This window comes from Physeter macrocephalus, chromosome 8 (genome assembly GCF_002837175.3).
Source record: "Physeter macrocephalus isolate SW-GA chromosome 8, ASM283717v5, whole genome shotgun sequence".
Classification (NCBI taxonomy): domain Eukaryota; kingdom Metazoa; phylum Chordata; class Mammalia; order Artiodactyla; family Physeteridae; genus Physeter; species Physeter macrocephalus.
Window position 1 is genome coordinate 154540820 of NC_041221.1, and position 21242 is coordinate 154562061.

The 21242-nt window shown below is 41.2% G+C and overlaps 1 protein-coding gene across 1 annotated transcript in view; it reads right to left on the reverse strand.

The window, feature by feature from the left end:
• Positions 1-5516: 5516 nt before the first annotated feature.
• Positions 5517-21242, reverse strand: part of ATP10B (ATPase phospholipid transporting 10B (putative)) — a 124847-nt gene continuing 109121 nt past the window's right edge. The window contains exons 21-22 of the mRNA XM_007115735.3: positions 11529-11716; positions 5517-6018 (exon numbers count right to left, since the gene is read on the reverse strand). Of these exons, the coding sequence (XP_007115797.2) occupies positions 5559-6018; positions 11529-11716 (648 nt within the window). The 3' untranslated portion in view covers positions 5517-5558. The remainder of the gene's footprint in view (positions 6019-11528; positions 11717-21242) is intronic.

Consider the following 21242-nt stretch of genomic DNA (forward strand, 5'->3'; position numbering starts at 1 on the left):
GGCAGGGCCAGAGTTGAAACCTGGCCTCCAACTCCTGGCTCGGCTTCCCCTGCGCCTTGTTATTCCTGCTCCAGCTGCAGGAGGAGTCCTCAGGTGTGGCAGCTCCTCCGCCGATGCTAGATGCTAGGTGGCAGTAGCACACCTTGGAACAAAAAGGCTCTCAATCTGGCTCCCATCTGAAAATGCCCGAATCCTCACTGCTGGCGGCCTGCAGTCCGGGGTGGGTGCTGTCTTCTCCTAGTGCCCTCACAAGGCCTGCCTGCTCGGAGGGCTGCTCCTGATCACAGTCCCACTTCCTTCATCCCTTCCCGGGTCCCAGATGCCTTGGGGACCTGTTCGCTGGTTACCTGGAAGAATTCACTCCTATGTGATTGATTTCTTCCAGGGGCTCTCTGTGCAGCATGGAGAGTTCTGGCTGGGTGATCAGCTCAGGGGAGCTATTTTAGGGCCATGCAGGCACAAATTCCCCTTAGGTGCTGGTATCTTTCTTACTTACTGAAGCTTCTGTCTGGGTGAACAACCCAGCTGAACATGGTGTGGTCTCTCCCCAGGTCACATTGCCGGTCTGTGACAGAGGGGGGATGGAGTCCAGGCTTGCTAAGCACCGCACTACTTTGTCTCTCAAGAGAATGTCCAGAAGACAAGACCCTCTGTCACTTGGTCCCTACCTGCCCCTCCAGTGCCATCTCACAGTTGTGGAGCTCTGTGGCTAAGAGTATGGGCTCTGGTTTCGGACTCCTGGGATTGGAATGGCGTCTCCCCAGTTGTTAATTGTGTTACTGTGCCATGTTTATGGAACATTTCTCTGCCTCAGTTTCTCCCTCTGTGAATGGGATGGGGTAGATTACATAGGATCTCAAATTTCTTTGCAACTTCCCCCACTAAAGGTGGAGAATACTTTCCCACCCCCCTGAAACTGAGCTGGCCTTGTGACTTTCTTCCATAGGAATGTGGTGGCAATAATGTGTGAGTTCTGAACCTAGGTGTCAAGAGGCTTTGCAACTTCTGTTCTTTCAGGACATTGCTGCCATGTGACAAGCCCGGCTGATGCCCCTGAGGATGTGAGGCCATGAGGAAGGAGATCCCAGCCATCCAGCCCAAATTGCCCACTCACAGCATTGTGAGTACATGAATTATTTTGGGGGTGGTTTGTTATGTTGCTGAAGCTGACTGAAATAGGGGAGAATAATAGTACAGTAGTCTCTCCTTATCCATGATTTTGCGTTCTACAGTTTCAGTTACCTGTGGTCAACGATGGCCCAAAAATACCAAATGGAAAATTCTAGAAAGAATTTGTAAGTTTTAAATTGCATGATTTTGTGAGTAGTTTGATGAAATCTTGTGCCTTCCCACCTGGGACATGAATCATCCCTTTCTCCAGCATATCCGAGCAGTATATGTGACCCCCATTACTCACTTAGTAGTGCTCTAGTCTCAGTTATCCGATCGACGGTGCTGGTCTTGCAGTCCTGGGGCAGGTAGGGACCAAGTGACAGAGGGTCTTGTCCAAGTCACCCTTACTTCACCTAATAATGGCCCCCAAACACAACAGTAGTGATGCCAGCAATTTGGATATTCTCTTACTGTGCCTAATTTATAAATTTTATCATAGGTATGTATGTATAGGAAAAAACATAGTGTATATAGGGTTTGGTACTATCTGTGGTTTCAGGTATTTACTGGGGGTCTTGGCGCATAATCTCCTAGAATAAGGGGGACTGCTGTACCTACCTTGAAGGGTTGCGGAGAGGTTTACATAATAATGGGAACTTAGATCAGCGCCTAGCACACAGGAAGCAAATACAGTCGTTGCTACTAACATCATCATGGGGCATTTCCTCTTGCTTATTGCATTCTGGTCCCACTGAGCTCCTTTCTTCTTATTCTTCTTTCTACCTCCTTCCTCCTTCTCCTTCTTCTTTAGATCAGCGCCTAGCACACAGGAAGCAAATACAGTCGTTGCTACTAACATCATCATGGGGCATTTCCTCTTGCTTATTGCATTCTGGTCCCACTGAGCTCCTTTCTTCTTCTTATTCTTTCTACCTCCTTCCTCCTTCTCCTTCTTCTTCTTCTTCTTCTAACTATACCAAACTTTTCCTTTTTCAGGGCTTTCATACTTAATTCTCTCCATTTGGAATTGTCCTTCCCTGCTGTCTTGTTTTCACGGTTGCGGTCTCAGCTGAAACGTCTCCTCCTTGGAGAGGTCTTCTCTGAATCTCCGTCCTCCCTTCCTCTCCATTTTTGCTTCCTTCCATTGTGTCTGATCATCACATTTATTGATTTCCTTGAATAGTGTCTGTCACCCCTTCTAGATTTCAAGTCCCTTGAGGGCAGGAGCTGGGCTTTTTTATCCTTGCTGCCTACCACGGTGCTGTGCACAGCAAGCACTCACTTGGTATTTGTTGAATGAATTGATGAAAAGAGGCATCTAATCAATATGAGTTTGAGGTTGATGTCTGGTTTCCAGGAAGAGGGGAGTATCCAGGTTGGAGTTTCAGAGAGAGGAGACTATGTGTGCTGTTTCTCATACAGCCGTTTAGGTTTTTGTCACACTCTTTGTTGGATCAATTATGTTCCTGATATCCTAAGTCCAGCAAGGCTATGGGCTTCTTTAGAAAGAGATTGAGTCCCTCACAGCCCCAAGCACATTGTCAGGCATCTAGTAGGGTCTTAGCAGAAGTTTATTGGATAGATAAATGGATGGTCGGGTGGATGAATAGATGAATAAATGAGTGAATGTAAAGAAGGATGGATGGACAGTAGTACTCACTCAGACTGCAGGCAACAATGGAAAACCATGTTTATTTTGTCCTTCTAATAAAGGACAGTACATTTCCAGTCAATCTGTAAAACGTCATGAACGTATAAAAATGTATTAAGTACAGTCATTAGCATTACATTGCAGAGAAATAGGTGTTATAACCCTTTCCCCTAAGATGGTACTTGGATGGTCACTGTTGGTTTGCTTTAACAAAAAACGGCAAGAGTAGGTGACCAGTTGGCCTGGTTGGCCCAGGACTAAGGAGTTTCCCAGGATGTGGGGCTTTCAGTGCTAAAACTGGGAAAAGTCCAGGCAAACTGGGATGGTTGGTCATGCAAGAAAGAGAGCAGCACGAGAATGTTGGGTGTGCTTTGGCATTTAGGAACAGGGGTCCGATATTTTCTCAACTTCCCATGACCTCGCTTCCTCTTAGCTCTGGAATAAAAATCCCTGTGTTATTATCAAGGGTGTTACAGCTTTCAAAGGGTTTTAACAACCCCGTGTAATTTTGACTTGATCTTTATGCCAAGCCTGGGAGGTAGGGCAATTCTAACCTAATTTGCAGGTGAAGTATGCTACGTCAGTGCTCCTAGCTCCTAGAGAATACGGGGCAGAGAAAAGACTCTCACCCTCATCTCCTGAGGCCAGTGTTCTTCCCACTACTCTGTTCTTTTCTGAAACATCCTACCTGTCTCACCTGGCTTTCAGGAGTGAGCAGGAATCATAGGGGGGAAAGGAAGGACCCTGAGATCCAAGCTTCGGCTCAGTCCCCTCACTGGGGACAATTTATATCATTACTGCTTTGCCTGATGTGTTTACCTGCTCCTCCTCTAGCAATCCTCATGAAGGATTCCCCTGAAGACCCACCAGCTGGTCAGTGCTGGCATCATTATGTGGCAAAGTCAGTGAAAGAGATCCAGTATATTTGGGCCATGTCCCAAGTGGCCCTTCAAGTTAAGGTTTGCCAGCAGGATGGTCAGAGGACAAGCTCAGTCTGCCATGTGCCAGCTTGATAGTTGAGCTCTTTTTGGGTACTTCTGCTAAGAAGTTACTCAAGTGATAAGTCAATTCATGGGGTGGCTGTAACTTGCCACACTTGTTCCCACCCTTGTACTTTTTGCCTGACATATATGGACACCATCTTAAGGCGGGAGCGTTCAGGAGTCCTCCCTGGCTCACCTTAAAAGACTAAGGACAGGCTATCCTTGCCCATGGTAGACCTCACTTCTCTTGACAGTGTATTAGAATCCTATCATCCATTCTTTTATTCCAACACTGTTTTGAGCTCTTTTGCATTTTTGGCATTTATGACCTCTAGGGATAAGAAGTCCATGTAATCCTTTTTTTCCCTGTGAAGTGAGACTTCCTTTGGCTCTCCCTAATTCAACTGAAGCCTGTGATATTCTGGGATAAGCTTAATAAATGGGGTTTGACACTGGTCCTGCTCTTTCAGATGTTGTTGTTTGGGCTCAGAGTTGCTCTGTCATGTGGGTCGTCTGTTCTGGGTGCAGCTGTGTAAAGGTCTGATCTTAGAAAGGAATGGGTACAGGTTTCCCCTGCTATCTGAAAGTAGAGCATTAGTATGAAAATTTTCGTAAGCTGAAATGGTGTAAACAAAGAAGCAATTACCTTACGACACATCTTGCTAATGGATGCACAAAATATCTGGATAAATCCAGATAAAGCACAGCCGCTTAGACGCGGTTCAAAGCTATGGCGGTTTGATTCTGAGATGCTGAGTGTAGTTCCTGGGGAAAGAGTTGGGTGGTGCCACTCAATGCTCAGTGCTCTATAACCGCTGGCTGCAAAATAAACGCTGAATGCTATTTTCACTTTTCACCTTTTTTTGGGGGGAAAAGCAGAAAGAAATTCAACTCTTTGGATTTCTTTCAGTTAGCAACGACAGGTACCAATGGAGGTCTTTGGTAAAAGTGAAATGGCTTAAGGCAAACTTTTGAAAAGCGGGGCATATTTGTACTTTTATTTAAAAATAAATAAATATCTTTAAAAGAAGAGTGCCGCCTATGCCCTCTTGGTAGATTCCCCAGACTGTGGGACATGTAGCCTATTAGCTGAAGCGTGGAGTTTCTGCTTCATGTGCTTATGTCCATTTGCTTTCACATGCTTGTGTTCTTTCTGCCTCTTAAACTAGCTGCGGCCTCATGACCCTCAGAAGTGTCTGTGGCTCTGAGTTCAAATCTGATTTTAATCTGTAGATGTGATTTTCTTTGGTTTAGAGCAGACCCAACTCTGGGCATGGAAGGGATGTTAACCCCGACATGACCGTCCCTGCAGTACACTTGAGATGAGGCACTTGTGTGTATGAGACTCTTCTGAAACTTGAACTCTCGACACTGAGGGGCGAGGTGATGGTTTGACAAGCCCAGAAACGTCCAGATCTTGAGATATTGGCTGGCTCGCTACACTTCTTGGCATCTGGAAAACTGATGGCCCAGTTGCATTGGGTTGTAGGCTGTACTTATCTAGAGGGTCAAAGGATGTCTCTGGGTTAAAAAAGGAAAAAAACTCAATGCAATAGAAATATAGCCTCCTTATAAAAAACCTTTTGCGAGAAGTGCTGCCTGGCAGCAGGAGAAAACTAGAGGTCGACTGGTTTCCAGTCCTTTTTTGTCAGACCCCTTGGGGCCAGCACTTCATCTAAGGAAGTCAAGCCTGGTGGGGAGAAGAGGATAAGACGGGCACATTCTTCCCTTCATGAAGAGGAAGAGTCGTGGTTAATTAAGCCAGTGATTAGGCGGCCTCCTCTGAGTTTGTGCAGATCTCTGCAGGCCCCTCATATGGTCAGTGAACTCTGGGATCGGCGATGGCTGCCCTGGCTGAAGGGCCGGTTCGAGTTAGTCTGTCCACTTGAGTAGGCTCCGGATGCCGTCACCCTACTAGGCTCCAGGAGAAGGTGCTCCCCAGATGAGAATTTAGCCCAGGGGTCCCGTAAGCATGGGTCATCCCTTATGTGGTCTCCACTGGATCTCTGTCCGGGCAGCACCCAGTCCTCCTTGTACTTGCACTCCACAGGGCTCGAGCTCTTTGGGGTGCTGGCTCTGAAGCTGTGTTCTGGGGCAGGTGGCCCTGGACGGTGAGTGGGCTGGGCCTCTCCAGGGACAGTGGCAGGCCTCTGTCGGCTTCTCCAGCTCTGGATTTCCAGCTCTCTTTTGTCCATGGGGAGTTTGTCAATTTTCTGAGCTTTTAAGATCGGAGATTTCCCATATGTCCCTTGTAGAGCCAGGAAAAAGTACCTGGTGGGAAATAATAGAATAAAGATATTTTCTGACTTCTGACTTCTTGAATTTCAGCATTGGAAAGGGTCCTTAGAATCCAACTCCCTGCCCAGGGAAAGATCATCTTTTTTTTTTTTTTTAAACAATAGTAATTTAATGTTAGTTATTATAAAGAAAAGGTTACCATGTATTGGCCTTTAATGACTGCATGAATCATGGGGTACTTCCTTGGGGAAGCCTTTTTTGATTGAACTTCCTTCTCGTAAATGCTTGTACCACCTCTTAGTTTGTAACGATGGCACTTAAATAATTTTTTATTTTTAATTTTTCATTTATTTTTTTAACATCTTTATTGGAGTATAATTGCTTTACAATGGTGTGTTAGTTTCTGCTTTATAACAAAGTGAATCAGTTATATATATACATATGTTCCCATATGTCTTCCCTCTTGCGTCTCCCTCGCACCCTCCTATCCCACCCCTCTAGGTGGACACAAAGCACCAAACTGATCTTCCTGTGCTATGTGGCAGTGTCCCACTATCTATTTTACATTTGGTAGTGTATATATGTCCATGCCACTCTCTCACTTCGTCCCAGCTTACCCTTCTCCCTCCCCGTGTCCTCAAGTCCATTCTCTACGTCTGTGTCTTTGTTCCTGTCCTGCCCCTAGGTTCATCAGAACCATTTTTTTTCTTTTTTTAGATTCCATATACATGAGTTAGCATACGGTATTTGTTTTTCTCTTTCTGACTTACTTTACTCTGTATGACAGACTCTAGATCCATCCACCTCACTACAGATAACTCAGTTTCATTTCTTTTTATGGCTGAGTAATATTCCATTGTATATATGTGCCACATCTTCTTTATCCATTCATCTGTTGATGGACACTTAGGTTGCTTCCATGTCCTGGCTATTGTAAATAGAGCTGCAATGAACATTTTGGCACATGACTCTTTTTGAATTATGGTTTTCTCGGGGTATATGCCCAATAGTGAGATTGCTGGGTCATATGGTAGTTCTATTTGTAGTTTTTTAAGGAACCTCCATACTGTTCTCCATAGTGGCTGTATCAATTTACATTCCCACCAGCAGTGCAAGAGGGTTCCTTTTTCTCCACACCCTCTCCAGCATTTATTCGGGAAAGATCATCTTTGCCACTCTCTTGACTGATGGATCAAATCTATGCCTGTATGCCTCTGGTACTGGGGAGTTCAATAACAAAATATAACAGCTAACATTTGTTAGGTACCAGGACTGTTCTAAGTGCTTTACATATTATTAACTCATATTATTTTCCCCCAAATGCCATGCGGTTGGTACTTTTGTTTCCTGCTATGTACAGACATGGAAACTGAGGCACTGAGAGATTGAATGATTTGTCCAGAGCCACACAGTGGTCAAGATGTGGTCAAGACCAAGTGCTGTGGATTCTGAGTCTTTTCTCTCATCTACCATGCATGAGGCAGTCCATTCTATTTCTGAGCTGTTCTAATTTAGGCAAATTTACTTGCTTTGGAATGTCAACTCTTTGTGGAACTTAATAATTTTAAAGTAGTTTCCCAATACGTCCTTTTCTTGAGTCCACAGGCTATGCTAGCTTCACAGCATCAGTGTATTATTACTATTTTCCAGATGAAGATACTGAGGTCCCAAGTGATGAGATGCGTTTCCTAAGGTCTCCCGAGAAGTTGATAGATCTCCTTGATGGTTAACTCAAGGTTCCTTTCCCCTGCCAAGCTTCCTGTAGCCCGTAGTGGACTTTGGAATCAGGGGTCTCTATATGTGCCTAGAATGTTTTCCTGTTCCAAGTTTAGGTAAGAAGGTAACTAAAACTATGTGATCTGTGGAGAAGCATATACCATCTTGTGATGCTGGGCAGCTCATACCCCCTCTCTGGGTGTCAGTTTATCTAAAACGTAATCCAGTTGGTCCAGAGGACATCTCAGGTCTTTTCCAAAAATAATCCTTAAATGTTTTTTTTATTTCTAAAGCCTTATAAGCAGAGAGGCTCCCATCCTTCTATTATGTCTAAAAGATTCAGGATGATCTCAAAGTGAGCAGGGGTTTCTGGAGACCACAGTAGATCCTACGGAATCAGAAACTTTTCCCCATTCTTTCTCATCTCACCCAGGGAGGCAGTGCAGGTGGCCACACATACGTGTTTCAGGAAAGACTCAACTTCTTGCGGGAAACTGGAATTTTCTCAGTTTAAACATTCCCCCAAGCTACCAATTTCCCTCTCTGTCCATTTAGTGAACAAATACCTGGCAAGTTCCTACAATGGGCCAAGCCCCAAGGGATTATTAAGCTGGGAACCAGACTGACAGGAATCTTGCTGTCAGGAAGCACAGGAACAGAGTTAGAAGCCGCAGGAGCAGTGAGAGTGTCAAACACGTGATCTGGTGCAAGAGACCTTCCTTGAGGAGGAAACATTAAAGGTGAGGACTGAGGGATGCATAGGAGGAAGCCAGGCAAAGAGGGGGTGAGAACCAAATCCTGGGCTCAATGGCTGCAGTGTGGAGAGTGCGGGCAAGGGTGAGGGACTAGGACACAGGGGGGTGGGCAGGGTCAGAGCAGGCAAGGACCATGGGCAACGTTTTGGGTTTTGTGCATTATTGTAAAGGCCTTGGGAAGGCCTTGGAAAGTTATGAACGTGACACGATTACACTCTGACACAATGATAATGGATTAGAGTAAAACCCAATGGGAGACTGTTGAACTAATTCGGAATGAAGGTCTTATAACCTATCCATGGTGGTGGCTGTAGAAATGGAAATAGCAGATGGAAATACCTACTGAGAAATAGGTTAGCAGATAAAATTGTCGGGTCTTGGTGATGGGCGAGAGAGGGGCATGTGGTGGGTGGTATCAAGGATAAGTCTCATGGGCCTGCCTTGATCCTAAGTGGTCCCAGTGGATGAAAGGAACTCGGGAAGAGAGCCAGGTTTCTGGGATGGTGGTGGTGACAGAAGGTAGATAGCGAATTAAATTGTAGATGTCTCCCGCTTTCCTCAGACGTAGCAGGCCCAGTGCTGGTGAGGCAGAGGTAGCTAGAAAGATGTATCTGGGATTCCGGAGAAAGATCTGGGCTGGGAGTTTATATTAGAGATTCATTTATTTAACTTCACAATAGTGGTTGCTATGTTTATGGAAAGAACTAAAGTGAAAAGACAGAAGAACCTAGGACAAAGGCTTGACGATACACCATGTCAAAGACAGACATGAACCAGCAAAAGAAGCAAAGAAGAAGTAGGAGAAAGACCAAGAGAGTTCTGTGTTACTGAAGCTAAATGAAGAGTGTCCAAAGGGCTCTATTGTAGCGAATTACGATGCTGCATTGTGTTTTAAAGTTTGTGTGTTAGTTATTTAAGAGGTAAAAGAAACTTACTTTCTCTTAGTTTAAGAGAATACATATAGTTCCTTTATACTGGTTGAAGTAATTAGACTGAGATAAGTGAGGTCACGGTTAGTGGCTAATTATCACAAGCTTGGTGAGTGAAATCAATCTTTTTATAAGTACAGCTTACATCTTTAAGTGAACAAATAGAGTTTTCTATAGCAAACATTCTATCTTGTAGATTTCTGTAACAAAAATTAATTGTTCTAAGGTTACAAGTCAACAGTCCTTGGAGCTATTAAAATAATCCTTTCTCTGTCAAAGGAAATCTTTTTGCCTTTCTTAGGCAACAGAATTGAACAGGAATTCAAGTTTATGATAATATAGAATAAGCAGAGATGTAACTTATGCACTATGGTAACTGGCCAGAAAATATTTGCCGACTGTTCCCTAAGTTGTCCCTCATTTGTTTAACAAGCTGTAATGTTGAGTGTTGGTCTTTTCCAAGAACGTTCATGCTTTTCAACAACCCTCATCAAGCTGGTAGCCTCTGGCTCCAAATGTGTCTTCTAGCCAAGGGTAGGGCAAGAATCCTCGCTGATGATTTGCCCTTTCCATACCCCAGATAAGACACAGAACAGAGGAGGTCAGTCCCTGGTCACAGGTGATCATAACCATGTTTAACCCCAAAAGTGTGGACAAAAATATTTAACCCACATATTTGATGCCCTTTTCCAATGAGGGCAGGACCTTCGTGGTCTCTCCCAGGCCCCGTCTCCCAAGGGGTTGGGCTGAGAAAGGGGGTGGGTGGGAAATAATGTCCTCTGAGGCTTGTGCTTAATTGCTTCCCACTCTTCAGTCCCAGGGCCCTCTTTTAATACTAGGGATAAGGCTGTAGAGGCCAGTAGGGGCCAAGCAGGGAGGCTGCGTCCACAGTGCATACTCAGCCGTTTGCTGAGTTCACAGTAGTGTTTGTCATATTGGTATCTTCAGCCTCTAAACCCTGCATCACATGTCAAGGTTCTGAGGTGGCTTAGGAAGAAGAAATGGAGCCCAAACTAGGTTAAGCAAGCTGCCAAAGTTATTAAAGGAAGCAAAGCATGCTAATGGCTCTCTGCCTAATTTTGGATTAGAAAAAGTTCTACACAATGTTGCAATGGCTTCTTGACTGTGGCTTATAATGGTAAAGTAGCTGAATTTCAATGTTCAGAGCAGACGAGATCCTAAGGATGGAGAGAGGCTGAGTGTTGCCTCTGGGTACAGCATCATGAAGTTCACCGAATGCTCTGACTAGAGAGCGTGGGATGGAGAACAGAACACTGGCCTCCGAGTTGGGAGAACTCAGCTCCCACTGTGACTTGTGGTGGGCTGAAGGACACATTCTGGTCCCTCATAGGATTTAAGCTGTTCCATGAGCAAGTAGGACTACAACCACAGCTTTGCCTAATTTCTAGGTGATTTTGCAAAAGGCAAATGAGGGGCTGGATAGAAAAGCATGTGTCAAGAGTAAATTCTAAGGACACGCCAGGTATTGTTGCTGTTGCTATTTTTCGGGAAAAGGCGAATGTAGAGGATTTAGGCTGGAAATGTTAGAAATAGTCCCTCTGCATGAATGATTTATTTGGCAAATACAGGGTGTGTGTTTTAACAAATTTGAGTAGTATTAAAAAGTGGGCTATTTCATGCAAAATTTGAATTTCTGGGAAAAATCTAAAGCTCTGAAATGCTAGTCTTGATCTTTCCTTGTGGCAGTGATAGGCTGAAGCTTAGAAGTTCCTTCTCCTAATGTCTGTCTGTACTTCACCTGGTTTGCTGCTGTTGCCTTCCTGTCCCTGTAGGCATTTGAGAGTGAACTCCTGGGCTAAGGAATAAAGGACTATAGAGCTTTTCAAAATGATTCGTTTTACACAACAAAGTTTGTGCGGCAGGAGGGTAGGAATTAGTACTCTCATTTATAACAGAGGTTGTGCCAGATTTGGTGACTTTGCTGCTCTGTGGCTGAGCTGGGACCAGAGTCCGTGCTATTTGCCTCCAAGTTCATTATTCTTTCTGTCCTAGCTCCCTATCTTTGAAACAATAGCCTCAAGCATCCCAGCTGGAGTCAAACTCCTGACTCTTGGGCTATGAAAATGGCTAATTGAGGGGAGAGTGTTAGTTCTAGGAAGAAAATAGCACCCCCTGTTCAAACCTTGGGAGAAGAGCCACGACCGGTGTGAGGAAGCAGACGAGGTAGAAAGTGGGGTCCGAGAGCTGGCCTTCCATCACCCAGTAGGGGTTGATGGGACTGTTGCAGGTGACGCAGGTGGCGTTGTACACTAGGGATACCACAAAGTACATCAGGAAGCTGCCTGCGAGAACAAGCCCATGGATGATGGTCTGTGGAAGGAAAGAAGTAAACACTGTTGAAGGGATAGCTTAGATTAGGGGGGAATGCAGTCACGCTACTTTAACTTGTTTTAAACTTCTTTTTTTGGAAATGCCACATACCTATAAACAATTTTAAAAAGTGTGCCATTTAATGACTTATGATAAAGTAAACACCTATGTTGCTACCACCCAGAATTTGAACACACATACCCCGGAAACCCCTAAATCACCTGGACTTTGGTGATAATTTTCATGATATTCTTTAGTTTTACTACCTATGTTTCTCCCTTAATAGTCTGTTTTTAAAAGTTAATCACATTCGATGTGACTTTTGTCTTTTTTCCTCAGTATTATGTTTGTGTGATGAATTCATTTTTTCCACATGTGGCTGTTAGTTATTCACTTCCAAAGCAGTGCAGTCTTCTGTAGTCTCATCTCATTTTGCCCTGCCTGTTTTATGCTGCTTTTCCTTCCAATTCTTGTCCTCTTTTAAACTTACTGACGATTCTATATAATTTCATTTCCCTGTCTACTAGTTTGAAAGTCATATATTTCATTTCCATTCCTTAGTGATTACTCAATAAATGCTAATAAGCAGTTTTAACTTACTGTGGTATAAAGTTTCTATGTTTCCCTCCTCCTGAATACATTAACTTTAGAACACATTAACTTTGTTTACCTCCCTCCTGATTCATATCTCATTGCTCCTGTGTATTTAAATCTATCATCTTTTTAAATCACATAAGTCATTATTACAGTTTAATATGGTCAATATTCATTAAGATTTACTTACATGCTTGACACTTTCTATGCCTTCATTCCCTCTTGCATTTTGGACTTTCCATCTGAGCTTTCTTTCCTTATACTTTTTAAAAAAATTTTATATTAGAGTGTACTTGATTAACAATGTTGTGTTAGTTTCAGGTGTACAGCAAAGTGATTCAGTTATACATATACAAGTATCTCTTCTTTTTCAAATTCTTTTCCCATTTAGGTTACTACAGAACATTGAGCGGAGTTCCCTGTGCTATATACAGTAGGTCCTTGTTGGTTATCTATTTTAAATATAGTAGTGTGTACCTGTCAATCCCAATCTCCCAATCTATCCCTCCCATCCTCCTTTCCCTCTGGTAACCATAAGTTTGTTCTCTAAGCCTGTGAGTGTTTCTATTTGGTAAATAAGTTCATTTGTATCATTTTTAAAGATTCTGCATAGAAGTGATATCATATGGTATTCATCTTTCTCTGACTTACTTCACTTAGTATGATAATCTCCAGGTCCATCCATGTTGTTGCAAATGGCATTATTTCATTCTTTTTGATGGCCAAGTAATATTCCATTGTATATACATACCACATCTTCTTTATCCATTCCTCTGTCAATGGACATTTAGGGTGCTTCCATGTCTTGGCTATTGTAAACAGTGCTGCAATGAACATTGGGGTGTCTTTCCTTATACTTTAAATAGAGTTGACCTTTGAACAACATGGGTTTGAACTGTGCGGGTCCACTTACATGTGGATTTTTCTAAACAAATACTACAGTATTACCTGATCTGTGGTTGGTTGAATCCACAGATACGGAGGACTGATTATGGGACTTGAGCATCCACAGATTTTGGTATTTGCATTGGGTCCTGGAACCAATCCCCTGTGGATACTGAGGGATGGCTGTACATCCTTTAGAATATCCTTTCATGAAAGTCTGCTGGTGATGCATTCTCTGATCCATTATTTCATTCTCATTCTTAAAAGCTATTTTTGATCTTGTTGGGAAGTTATTTTCTTTTAGTATATTTAAGATAGCATTTCACTATCTTCTGGCTTCTGTTGTTGCTATTGAGAAGTTAGCAACTCTTTATCTGTTATTCCTTAGAAGGAAATCTCATAACGTGGCTGCTTTTATGATTTTTATTTTGTCTTCAGTGTTCTATAGATTTCTTATAAGTGTGGATTTTTTAAAAATTTATCTTACTTGGGTTTTGCTGATCATCTTGAATTCGTGGATTGATGTCTTTCATTACTTTGGCAAAATTCTCAAGCCACTATCTTTTCAAATATTGCCTCTGTCTCCTTTTCTCCTCCTTTCCTTCTGAGACTCTAATCAAATGTATGTTAGATCTTTTAAGATACCACCATATCATCTATATATCTCAATATCTGTTCCATAATTTTACTTTTGTTTTATATTCTGGATAATTTGACCAGTTCACTAATTCTCCCCTCAGCTGTGCCTAATCTGCTGTTAATCCAGCCATTGAAACTTAAATTACAGTTACTGTATTTTTTAATTTCTAAAAGTTTTATTTGGTCTTTTTTCACACCTTCTAGGTTTCTTTGCATGGTTTTCCAATTCTTGCAGATATTTTAAAGCTTAATCTTCTTTAAATATAGCAAACAAACATTTTCTATGATTTATGTCTGATAATTCCAATACTTGAGATATTTGTTACTGATGTTTGTGCTTGTGATCCTCCTCATTGAGTTCTTGTTTCATTCTGGGCTTCATTATTTTTTTGTGTGTTTTTGAAAATTTTATTTTTCTTACTCATTTGACAGTTATTGAGATTTCTTAATGCAATCTTCTTGTTATATAGTGCAAAAATCTTAAAGTCTACTGTTTCTTAGTATATATATTTTAATTGAAGTATAGTTACAGTGATTCAGTTATATATATACATATATATATTCTTTTTCAGATTCTTTTCCCTTATAGGTTATTACAAAATATTGAGTATAGTTGCCTGTGCTCTACAGTAGGTCCTTGTTGGTTATCTATTTTGTATATAGTTGTGTGTGTATGTTAATCCCCACTTTATCCCTCCCCCTCCCCTTTCCACTTTGGTAACCATAAGTTTGTGTTCTGTGTCTGTGGGTCTATTTCTGTTTTGTAAATAAGTTCATTTGTACATTTTAAAAAATGGTATAAGTGATATCATATATTTGTCTTTCTCTGTCTGGCTTACTTCACTTAGTATGATAAGGAGCTTCCTTATTTTTGAATATGTGATGCTTCTTGGCCTTGGAAGATTAGTGGGGATACTCTGAGGCTTAGGAAAACTTTCCCTGGAGAGGGTGTGTATTTTGTAATATCCTTGGGCACTGTCAGTTACTTTGAACTGAATTCATAGGTCAAAATTTGGCTCACCCAGGTGGTACAAAGGATCTGGGCTGCAAATCTGTGTGAGGCCAGCCCCTGGTCCATTTCCCAGGATAAGTCCTTTCTACTGATTCTCCCTGCTCTCTTCAGCACAGTGGGAACAATCCCTGCAGTCCCTGCTGGGGAGGGGAGTGCAGGTAGGTCCACTTTTGGGTATACCTTTCCTCTGAAGGTAGAGCCTTTGGGGTCCTAATTTAATGTGATCTCTTATTAGACTCCCACGTTAGCAGCCTGGGTTTTAATTTCTGAACTTTACGCTCAATGAAGTCTGCCAAAAAGTTCATTTTGGGCAGGGTTGCAAACGCTTTGAAGAAAACAGAGGCTTTGGCTCAGCTTGCTTCTCTACAAACCCACTTTCCCAGAGGCTTTGGTCTTTATCCTGTCATCTTTTTCGTACCTTTACCGTATGTATACATATATACGTGTGTGTGTGTATATATATATATACATATATTAAATAAATATATACACACACACACATTAATTTGTTTTCAGTGGAAGAGTTGATTTGAATATCCTAGCCCCGTTCCTGAAAAAGAAAGCAGTTGGCTAACTTTTTTTTTTGTGTGTGGTACGCGGGCCTCTCACTGTTGTGGCCTCTCCTGTTGCAGAGCAAAGGCTCCGTACGTGCAGGCCCAGCGGCCATGGCTCACGGGCCTAGCCGCTCCACGGCATACGGGATCTTCCCAGACCAGGGCACGAACCCGTGTCCCCTGCATCGGCCGGTGGACTCTCAACCACTGCGCCACCAGGGAAGCCGAGTTAGCTAACTTTTTAAATCACTTTGGTGGGGACTGTGAAAGCTGGCACAGCTATTAAAATTCATGTTAGATTTCTACCCAGGGAAGATAGACATTCTCCCTCTGCTTCAAGCACTTTAAAAAGAGAAACTTTTTTCATAAAGATTCTAGTAGCTAACTAACTCCTTTCCCAAGAGCAACAGAAATCACCGGTAACTACCAGGATACCTGGTCTAGAGATGCATTAGGTGGATTAATAGTGCTGAATGGTGAGTGAAAAGAACAGGTTCTGTCTTTTAAAGCAGATGAATGCAGTGCTATGAGAAAGAGGGCCAAACAACCCGTCATTACCCATTTAATATATTACACATTGAGGCCTGATTATTTACAGGGCAATTTTGAAAGGTTAATAAGATACCTAATGGTTAAGAGGGTCATGGAGAGCAGAGATCCTCTTGGGAAATATCTTGTGCTGGTGTTTAAAAAAAAAGTAAATTATTGTGAAATATTTCAAGTGCATAGTCAACAAATCTCATATACTTGACATCCAGCTTTATCAATTTTAACCTTATGCCATATAAAGGGGAGCAGAATATATCACCCCAAAATAGGTCTCTGGCATAAGGATTATCTTGAGCTGGTTATTTTTAAGAAACAGCAGACAGAGGAGGAGCTCTGGAAACTACAGTTATAAGGGAAATCTCCATTTGTAAGGGTGTCTCCCTCTCTGTACCTGGAAGAAAAGGACAATTCTATATTTCTAGGAAATCTTTGTCCACTCCAATATCTGGCCTCCCCTAGCCTCAAAACTTCTTTTGTCTTTAGCTAGAGATGGTATTTAAGGTGGTGGCCAGGGCCATTTCAGAAAGTTAACTCAGTTTCCTGGCCTCTCCCATTTGTATAGAAAGTATTTATTAAACTTTTGTTTTTCTCCCATTAATCTTTTATTACAGGAGTGTCTAAGCTGAGAACCTAGAAGGGTAGAGGGAAAATTATTTTTTCTTCCTCTACACATATTTGCCTCAGATTTTATTAAAAGATTAAGCCTTACAGATACAATTCAAGCACCCATGTATCCCTTGCAAATGCCTTCTCGTTAATCTTGAAAATAAACTCAGTGTTCATCATTCTTCTGTGTATTTTATATATACATGTTTATGTATCCATGTTAATGGATGCTTTTTAATTTTATGATGTATAGGTATCCCTCTGAATTATGCTTTGGACCTTTATTTTTGTTGATAAATGCCATTCTAGTTTATTCATTTTAACTGTTCTAGTATATGAATATGCCACTATTTTCCTGTTAATGAACATTTAAGCTGTTTCCAATTTTTTTTTTGCTATTAAAAACAATGAAGAAACATTCTTGTACATGTCTATGTATATACATGTGCAAAAGGATGGCCCAGGGTGCATATTTAGAAGTGGAATTGTGTCATAGCATATAGTGAGTACTTAAACTCCTCTATCTATTTTCAAGTTGCTCTCTAGAATGGTGGTATCAGTTTATAGTTTACCAACAGAATGTGAAAGTTCCTTGGTTGGGCTTTATTATGTTTAATGTGCTACTGAGTTAGTGTGGCAATATTTTATTTAGAATTTTTTACATTTATGTTCATTAAACAGATTGGTCTGTAATTTTGTTTTCTTGAACAATCCATGCTCATTTTCATATCAGAATTATGCTAGCCATGAACATTGAATTGCCTATATTTTCTATTTTTTTGAATCCATGAAACAATGGGTATGAGATAGGAATTATCTGTCCCTTATAAGTTTGGTCAAACTGACCTTTATAATCCTTTGGCTTGGTGTCTTTAGGAACAGGGTTATGGATTCAATTTCTGTAATAGTGATTGGTTTATTCATGTTTGTTGAACGATTTTGACTATGTTTTGGGAAATTTTACATTTAAAAGAATTATTATTATTATTATTTTTAAAAGGTCAAGTCTTGGGACTTCCCTGGTGGTGCAGTGGTTGGGAATCCGCCTGCCAATGCAGGGGATACGGGTTCGAGCCCTGGTCTGGGAGGATACCACATGCTGCAGAGCAACTAAGCCCGTGAGCCACAGCTGCTGAGTCCAAGTGCCACAACTCCTGAAGCCTGCACACCTAGAGCCTGTGCTCTGCAACAGGAGAGGCCCACGCACTGTGGTGAGTAGTGGCCCCAGCTTGCCACAACTAGAGAAAGCCTGCACGCAGCAGAAGACTCAACGCAGCCAAAAATAAATTAATTTTAAAAAGCCAAATCTTTATTTTTATTTGGCTGTGTTGGGTCTTCGTTGCTGTGGGCGGGCTTCTCACTTCAGTGGCTTCTCTTGTTGTGGAGCATGGGCTCTAGGCATGTGGGCTTCAGTACTTGTGGCATATGGGGTCAGTAGTTGCAGCTCATGGGCTCTAGAGCCAGCCTCAGTAGTTGTGGCGGGCTCTAGAGCCAGCCTTAGTAGTTGTGGCACATGGGCTTAGTTGCTCCGCGGCATGTGGGATCTTCCCGGACCAGAGCTCGAACCTGTGTCCCCTGCATTGGCAGGCGGATTCTTAACCACTGCACCACCAGGGAAGTCCCCATTTAAAGAAATTATTAACTTGCTTTAAATTTTCAGAAAAATATTTTAAAAATTGATTACATAGACCTTTGTGTATGGAAGTTTCACCTCTGTAGATACGGAGGGCTGAATGTTCTATGCCATTTTATCTAAAGGACTTGAGCATCCATGGGTTTTGGTATCCATGGAGGTCCTAGAACCAGTCCCCCACAGGTACTAAGAGGTGACTGTATATTCATAATTGCAGTCTTTCTTTTTCATTCCTAGTAGTATTTTTGTGGTCATCTCTTTCTGTGTCTTCCCCTGGATCAGTTTTGTCAGAGGTGTGTTTTCTTTAGGGTTTTGAAGAGCTCAGTTTTGGTCTTACTGATCTTTCCTATTGTTTCCTTGATTTTTCTCTCATCTTTTTTTCTTTAGGTTTACATGGTAACTAACTTTTTTAAGTTCCTCGAGTTGAATTTTTTAACTTACCTCTTTTTCATCTTTTTGTTTTTCATAGTAAAAGCTTTAGGTGCATCCCACAAGTTTGCATATATAATATTTTTATAGTTGTTCAGCAGCAATAAGTATAATTTCCATCACAATTTACTCGACCTCATGAATTGCATATTTAGATGTGCTTTTTGAGGTATCCAGTCACGTTAGGCTTGTTTTGCTATATTTTTATTGCTTGTTTTTAATCTAAATGCATTGTTGTCAGAAAATACGTTCTTTATAATGTTTTGAAGAGCTCAGTTTTGGTCTTACTGATCTTTCCTATTGTTTCCTTGATTTTTCTCTCATCTTTTTTTCTTTAGGTTTACATGGTAACTTTTTTAAGTTCCTCGAGTTGAATTTTTTAACTTACCTCTTTTTCATCTTTTTGTTTTTCATAGTAAAAGCTTTAGGTGCATCCCACAAGTTTGCATATATAATATTTTTATAGTTGTTCAGCAGCAATAAGTATAAAATTTCCATCACAATTTACTCGACCTCATGAATTGCATATTTAGATGTGCTTTTTGAAGTATCCAGTCACGTTAGGCTTGTTTTGCTATATTTTTATTGCTTGTTTTTAATCTAAATGCATTGTTGTCAGAAAATACGTTCTTTATAATGATTCTTTCTAATGATTCTTTCAGAGTCCTTTGTGATTTAGAATTTGGTCTTTTTCTTTAAATTTTTGGTATATGGTCCAGGTGTCTTTGAAAGATGCATGTTTACTATTTGTGTAGAGCATGATTTTATACATTAGCTCTAACTACATTAGGTCAAATGTGGTAATTTATTCAAAGCTTGATCTATGTCTGTTTCTGATAGAGTTTTATAAAAACCTCATACTAGAATTGTTGTTTTTCCATTTCTCTTTATATTCACTGGATGAAAAAAGTCCAATCTGATAATTTTTGCTTTTAACAGGCAAATTAAATCCATTTACATTTATTATGAGTACTGATATATTTGGCTTTATTTTGAACATATTTTTTATTTTTGCCATCATTTTCTTTGCTCTTAACTTTTCCTCTTCCTTACAGTCTGGAGAATTGATAGTTTCCTATATTCCTCTAATTTCTTTCCTCTCCTTTATGCTTAATCTTAAGTTTTAGGAGATACTAAATGTTGACTTTTCTGGAACAATTTAAGTAAGTGTGTATTTCTGTTTTTGTCCTGTTCACAATGAAGTCTTCAGCGTGCATTAATTACCTATTGAACAGCCCTTCCTGGCCATTATGTGTTTCTTGTAGTTTTAGCTTTTATGTTCTTGCATGTTTCTTTCTTCCTTTAGTGAGGGTCTATGGGTGGTAGACCTTACAGAGTTTATCTGAAAATGTTATGTATCACTTAGTCTTAAGTGATAGTGTAACTGTTTGTTATTTTGCCTCAGGTCTTTGAAGATAATTACACCATTGTTTATTTGGTTTCTACTGTTTTTTTTAACTGCTGTTAAATTTCATGTAATTTGTGCATAGTCTCTGGCAGATTTTAAGATTGTCTCTTTCACCCTGTACAGTTTTACTATGATATACCAGGCAATATACCCAGGTTTATTTTGATTAATCATCATTCTCAGGGATGATCTCTTCAGATACTGCTTCTCTACTATTCTTTGCTTGTTCTCCTGTGACGCTGACTCCTATTATGTAGCTGCTGGAACCATTTATTCTAGCCACCATTCCTCTTGATTACATTTTCATATTTGTGTGGCATTCTGGATGGGGACCCAATACTACCTTCCAATTTGGTAGTTTACTTTTAGCCAGTGTCCAGTCTAATTTCAATGACAAAATTTTTGTATTTTCAAGAGTTCTAAATGTTTCCTCAGCTTGGCTCAGTTCCCAGTATTAAAGTTAGGACTCTTGTCTGCCTTCCTCACAGCTTCTGATAAAACTAAGTGGTTTTTCTGGTGGTTCTGAAAGAAATTTATCCTGTACTTAAGCTTGGCTAGGCCTTTTCGTTTTCATCATTTTGGTCTTTCGGTCATTGGCATGAATTGGAGCAAAGGGGTTTTCCAGATGGGAACTCTGTGATCTGGAAGCTCCCTTGGGTGGCTCTTATCAGCCACTGCCCAATGTCAACAAGGCCTGGCCCAACTTGTGATAGTAGGGCGTGGGGAGGAAGTCCCACTGCAGAATGCTGGGAACACACTGAGCCTACTTGGGGAAGTCTTCTAAATGGTTAATACAAATTGCTTTCAGAAAGAGCCATTTCAGCTTGGCTAAAGACAAATCTTTCTGTCAAGTGCTCTCCTGGCACCAGTCAGTCTTACCTTCTCACACTATTAGCACAGAGGTTAAACGGTCAAGAGTCAGCTGGCCAGAGTTCAAACTTGCTTCTGTCTTGAACTACTTGGGCAAAGTTTTTAACCTCTTTATATTCATTTCTATATCTATAAAATGGGAATTAGAAAAACATACCTAACACATGCATATACTGCAAAAGGATTTCCACGGTAAGTTTAGTTAACATTCATCACTTTGCAATCCGGTTGACTCTTGAACAACACAGGCTTGAACTGCACGGGTCCACTTATACACAGATTTTTTTCACTAAATACTATAGTACTACACGATTGAAGCCATGGATGTGGAACTGCAGGTACGGAGG